At 39.2% G+C, this 6745-nt stretch overlaps 1 protein-coding gene across 2 annotated transcripts in view; it reads right to left on the minus strand.

The window, feature by feature from the left end:
• The window catches only part of STARD7 (StAR related lipid transfer domain containing 7), a 27847-nt gene that overhangs the window by 20451 nt on the left and 651 nt on the right, over nucleotides 1-6745 (minus strand). The window contains exon 2 of one of the 2 annotated variants that reach the window (XM_029937861.1): nucleotides 6468-6745. In XM_029937861.1, the coding sequence (XP_029793721.1) occupies nucleotides 6468-6745 (278 nt within the window). The remainder of the gene's footprint in view (nucleotides 1-6467) is intronic. The other variant, XM_029937862.1, reaches the window with a different exon arrangement.

A 6745-nucleotide genomic window follows, 5' to 3' on the forward strand; every position in this document is an offset into this window, starting at 1 on the left:
AACCACCCCCACCACCAAAAAAAGAAGAGAAAAAAAAAAAGTAAAGAAAATAATAAGGGAAAAACCCAAGACACACTTCCTAGGGGGAAAAAAACCAGCATGTAATTTCTGTCCTTGACGGAATGTATTAAATAAGCAAACACCCCAACAAGGAAAACAAGTACTACAATGTAAAAATATTAAGAAAAGAAAACCCTCTCACATGCATAAATGAAAGATTGCACACAAAGAACTCACATCTTTTCAAGCTTCAATAGTAAATACTCTGCTACTATATATTAAATACTGCATGGTTTGCCCAAGCTAAGATGAAACCACATCATGAATTAATTAGCATTTTGCATTTTCCTTCATTATCTACTCAAAGTCACGCCTACTGCACCTCTAAACATTTCAACCCCTTAACCTTTAAACAGTGGTAGGAAAGAAAGATTGCTGGCTGTCTTCATTATATACAACTCTTCAGTTATTCAAGACTGAGACGACATCAACGACTGATAGACTGACTGAAATGCTCACTCTTCTTCAACCTTCAGAAAAACATACAGTTCAAGGTTAACTTCCAGGCAGAGTTAACCATATACTTTTACTTTTATTCCTCTACAACCACATATCATAATTAGTTTTTATACATGCCTCCTCTTTACTAACCTATGAATTCCCTAATGTCCCCAAGTCAGTTTTTCATGTCTGTATTCCCAGCTCTGAGCAAGTACCTGGTAAATATCAGACACTCAAATGTTTACTGAATAAATGGAGTAAATAAATATGAAAGTAGGCCTCAATGATTCAAATTCTTATTAAAAGATTATATTAGGGGCACCTGGGTGGCTCAGTCAGTTAAGCAACCGACTTTGGCTCAGGTCATAATCTCACGGTTCATGGGTTCAAGCCCTGCGTCGGGCTCTGTGCTGACAGCTAGCTCAGAGCTTGGAGCCTGCTACAGATTCTGTCTCTCTCTGCCCTTTCACTGCTTGTGCTCTGTCTCTCAAAAATAAATAAAAGTTTAAAAAAAAGTTTTTAAGATTATATGAATACATTACTTTAAAAGCCAAAACTTCAAAGTTATACTAGTAGCCCAAGATTAAAAGTTTAACTAGAGCAACCCAAAGTGATGGTGACTGTAAAGACCTGTGTTCCAGTCCTTGCTCCGCCAACTATATGATCTTATGCAAGTCATTTTACCTGTAAAGGCCTCCCTTTTCCACCTGTAAAGTTAGGACATTATTTCTTGAAGGTTTCTATTAGCTCTAAAATTCCATTTCTCTGAATTTTAAACTTTGGACTTGGATGAGAATCCCAAAATAAGTGAGATATAGCCCCCTCTCAAGCCCTAGCAGTTGGAGTACAGCACCTAATTTAAGGGAGGTTCATTAGATACTTCTGGTAGAGGATATGAATCTTAAGGAAATCATAAAAGGCACAGGATCTCTTGGAGATTATTCTCAGTGATCCTGAAGAAGTGGAGAGTCCAGCAGTGCAACCAATCTAGGGGAAACAAGACCAGCAATACTGTCTTAAGGAGACTTGATTATTCCTCTTGGCCAACCTGTACTCTGGCCTTGTCAATGCCCTGAGGGACCTAATATCTTTCTGATTAATCCCTTTGGCTTAATATAACCAATATCACCTCTGTTTGCAACCAAGAACCAACCCTAGCCAGTACAATTTATACTGATGTTCTCATGAAAGTTTAACCATTTTTTTTTCAAAAATTTTCAATGTTTTTTATTTATTTTTGAGAGACAGAGACAGACAGTGTGAGCAGGGGACAGTCAGAGAGAGGGAGATACAGAATCCGAAGCAGGCTCCAGGCTCTGAGCTGTCTGTCAACACAGAGCCTGATGCGGGGCTCGAACCCACGAACTGTGAGATCATGACCTGAGCTGAAGCCGAACACTTAGCCGACTGAGCCACCCAGGCACCCCAAAAGTTTAATCATTTAAAAAAAGTTTTAATTTGAATTAAAAATTGCAAAAACAGGATTCGGTGCTACCACTACAAGCACATATAGAAATAGGAAAAAAATTTTTACAGTAGACAAGAAGATCTTTCAGAGGAGAAAGCAAAAGCAAAGCCACTGCCAAACTTGCTCAGAGAACACTTCAGGCATCACTTAACACCCATTATGACATTTTTCAGGACTAGTAAAGCATTCTTCAATAAAAATTAAGCACCACTCTTAGATGTCATTCTTATCACATAATGAAGAAGGGGCAGAATATGTCTTATTAAACCTACATCAGAGGCTCATAAAGTTACATAGTAATAAAGTTAAAAAAATAAACTATATGACAATAGACAATATTTTTAATGGCCTTCTAAAGTGGTACAGGGCTTCTGACTCATTGCTTTATCAACCTCTCCTATGTAATTAAAGGTCACTAGTTGGCCTTGATTAAAATTATGAGACTAAGTCGGGGGAGGGGGGGCATGTCTTGTGAAAGCCTAACATTCATTCTTGAAATAGCACAATCTGAATGCCGGCAAAAGACTGCAGCATGAAAACGCAAATGATTCTTGTCCACAGATTCAACAATGTCTGAAGTGTCTCAATCTCTAAACTGCTGACACTACAGACATCACTAGCACACAGGTGCCCAAAGTCAGTCACTATTATGTATGTGGAGAAAGGAAAACCTCTCACCATGTATCTTTAGACCGGGGTGCCAAATCTTGTTTGGACAGGATGAGTGTCTAAACCTTGTCATCTAAGAGACTTAAGTAATAAGAAGAAAGGACAAAAAAGATTATTCCCAAAATAGTAACAGAATCAGCAGATTAGTAAAAGGATTAAGAAAGGACAGCTAATGCTTACCTTTCTCCAAAACTAAAGGTATTTTGATATGAAATGAGAGGTATAGAAACTGAAGGCATAAAACTATTAAAACAGTAATAACCAGGTTTTGCTCATCTAAGTCCTGCCCCAGTATAGAATTTGATATGAGGGTCCAAAATGATTCAAACGAAGCCATCCCTGTAATTAGTAATTTCAGTAAAACAACTGCCTTAACTCACATAATCTCCTCCTTAAATTACAAACTACTGTCAAAGTTAGAAACTTTCAAGTGTAACAGTTATGAAACAACACATCTAGAAACACAAGACATCAAGCTAGCTCACTGCAATTCTGGGCCAACTGGTTAATGGTAAAATAATGAAGACAATGTAAAACAATTCAAGTCTGGTTTAATGTAGTTCTGATGATCTAAGAAGGGTATATCGGCAAAAAATCTTCAAGTGACAATGGCAAAAAAGAAAAAGGACTTTTTGTTGATTATTTATCTAATTAATAACACACCAAAAAGTTACAATTATTCTAAATGCCCTGAGAGACAAAAGCAGGAAACTGAACAAGTTCTTTATGAAACTTTACTGGCACTTATTTACTCAAATTTCTGGAGCAATGGACTGTAACTTTTTTTTTTTTAACAGAAGGAGGGGTTAATAGAACATTTTCCCCTAGCCTTTCATATTTCTTAATTTCCTTCCTCTTTTTGTTTCTGAAAAAAAATTTTTTTAAGTGTCCAAAGCAATAAAAAATTACTGTATTTTTCCATAACATCTGATCTGGGCTCACAGAATGCCAGCTAGTACCAAAAACAGTGATTGAAAGTTACTTGTTTGATTTATTTAATTGAAGCCAATTGGGTAAGAATGCAAGAGCAAGCATGGTAAGACCTGATTTCTATACCTGGTGCCCATCAGTGAGTCAGAGTCACTTTGTATAAGTTACTTCATTTCTCAAATGTTCTTGCTGTTGCTAAATAAATGAGATTCTATTTGTTAAAATATTCTTAAGCATAGAAGAATTGAAAGCAAGGTTATTCCTTTTCATTCTGAATAGAGACTCAAATAACATAAAAAAAAAACACATGCCATGTTAAAGCACACATTCAAAGAATACCAGCACAAGTTGGTACAAAAACAGCACAGAAGAACCAAATGCTGTGATTTAGGGACCATGGGACAATCATGCTCCTCTTCCATTAACAATGAAAAAAAATGCACTTGTCCTGAGGCACATTCAACTGTACTCCATTACGGAAGCCACCCAAAATCACTTCACTAGAACAAACAAAATCTAAGATGTTCCAAACTAGCTATAAAAACTTCGGCAGTGCCTTAGCAAATAAAATACTTAACCGACAAGCAAAAAAAAGTTAACCCAAACCCAGAACATTTTATTAAATAAAATATATGACAAAGATATTAGAAATATGACAAGCCCACAGAACCGCTATACAATCAAGATATAGTTGAATAGTGTTATTATTCGTCTCCCTAGCAAGGTAACATTTTTTTTTAATTCTCAAAATGGACTTCATCAAATTTTAGGTGTATAACTGAATTCGAGTATAAACTAGAAAAACAAATCATTAAATGAAGGTTGTTCCTAGAACAACTCTGGAAGGTCAGAAAGGACCTTAACTGTTCTGACTAGCCTTCACCTATCTAAGCTTATGAAATTCCCAAGGAGGTTAATAGAGAGCAATACCTCTTCAGGAGTTGGTTTAGAATTAAGAATGTTTCAAATGCCCCCAGGTTTCACACAGACCAAAGAGAAGGAAACTGGTATGAATACAGGGCTCGGTCATCAACTGGTCCCTCCCTTTCAGCTACAGTGGGTAGACTACTGACTCAAATGTTTCCCACAAGCACTTTTTATCTTGTGTTCCTCTCTAACTCCTGCTAATGGGAGACCTACAAAACAGAGGCTCCAGGACAGATTGTCCATAAAAACACAGGAAATAAGCCAAAAGAATGTCATCTACCACCTAGGTCCCCAATGCTATTCAATTCCCATCCCCAAACATCTCCCTCTCTTTTGCACCAGTCCTTTTCTGATTTTCGTCTCTTTCCTAAATAGATCCAACTGGGAATTTTCCTCTCAAACTTGACTACTGGGGAACATGGGTATTTCATCATCAAAAAGAAAATGAAAATTCAAACAGTTAATTGATAATTCCTTAATTTAAAGGTTTTTCTCCCACAAGTCATTTTATTTCTCACACCTGAGACTGTTTCATTAGCCCAATGGAAAAGTTGCACAAGAATACTAACAGAAACAGGCTTTGATATCTTAACATTTTTGTGAATAAGATTGTTAAGATTTTCGATTGTATTTATTTACATCCTCAAGATGGATATTTAGTAACTAGTAAATTTTCCATATGTATATTATGGGAACATAGAGATCAAAAACCAAAGCCTAAGGCCAACTACCTAATTTTGTAAAGTTTTATTAGGAAACAAAAATTTAGGGCGTGGAGGGAGGGAAGACTATCAGTTAAAAGGAAAACACAGAGGGGTGTCTAAGTGGCTCCGCTGGTTAAGCATCCGGACCCTTGATTTCAGCTTAGGTCATGATCTCCCAGTTGTGGGCTCTATGCTGACAGTTCGGATCCTGCTTGGGATTCTCTCCCTCTCTTTCTCTCCCTCTCTCTGGTCCTCTCCCACTTGTGCTCTCTCTTTCTCAAAATAAATAAATAAACTTAAAAAAAAAAGGTTATTGGGGTGCCTGGGTGGCTCAGTCAGTTAAGCGGCCAATATCAGCTCAGGTCATGATCTCACAGTTCGTGGGTTCAGCCTGCGCTGGCAGCTCAGAGCCTGGAGTCTGCTTCTGATTGTGTCTCCTCTCTCTGACCATCCCCTGCTCTGATTCTGTGTGTGTCTCTCTCAAAAATAAACGTTAAAAAAATTTTTTTAACGTTTAGCAAGAGCTAAATCAAGGCTTTCCCATCAGATTAATTGAAACCAATAAAGATTAAGATTTAGAACGAGAGACTAACAAATTCAACTAGTGGTATTGCATTTTTCACCCAGAAGTTTGACGATGATGACAGCACAACTTCAGAGCCTAATAAACACTATTCCCGAAGTTCTAGTTAAAGCAGCAAAAAACTGACCTAATTTTTCCAGGTTAAAATGGCTGGGCTACTGGTTTGTTTGAATAAGACAAAATCCTTGCCAGCCTCTTAATTCTGTCACAGCAACGAAAGAGCTCCTGCCATTTCTCAAGAAATCCCATTTGAAATGCAGCAATTTTGTAAATTACATATCCATAAGTCACATTTAAAATCTGCTTTGAATTTGCACTTTCCTGGAAGAATTGAAGTCTATGTGAACAATGGGTTACATGCCTTCAAGATCTAACTTGTTTTTGCAACGTTTTTTCTTCACTGTGATGCTCCCTATTTAAAACCTTCCCACCCACACTAACCTACATTTCGTTATTTCCAGACCGACAAATGAAACGAGCACAGAGGCAATTAAATAAAAAAAAATAATAAAAAAAAAAACACGGCCTGCTAAAACAGGATCAAGTTACTGCATCGTCATTTCAAGTACCACCGGGCAAGCCGGCCACACCGACCGAAATGGCAGGCCCCGAGGATCGACGTGCCAACCTCCCAACCTGACCAGCCCCAGCGAACCGGACCGAACGACCTCGCCTCCGGACTCACCTCTGCAACTCCTCCTCCTGGATCCTCTCCTCGTCCCACACGAACGCGCCAGCGAGCGCCGCCATCAAGGCAGATGCATGGCCAGGGCGGCCGTGCAGCCGGCGCCAGAGGCGGCCGAGGAGGACGCGGCGCGAGGTCTCCGAGTAGAGGCGGCCGTACAGCTGCGCGATCTGCTGCGCGCGCCGCACACGCAGGCCCGTCACGAAGCGGCACTGATTGGCCAGCAGGGCTAGCAGGCCCCCGCCCCGCGCCCCCGCGCGTCCCGCAGCCGCCGCGCC

Source organism: Suricata suricatta, chromosome 4 (assembly GCF_006229205.1).
Source record: "Suricata suricatta isolate VVHF042 chromosome 4, meerkat_22Aug2017_6uvM2_HiC, whole genome shotgun sequence".
NCBI lineage: Eukaryota > Metazoa > Chordata > Mammalia > Carnivora > Herpestidae > Suricata > Suricata suricatta.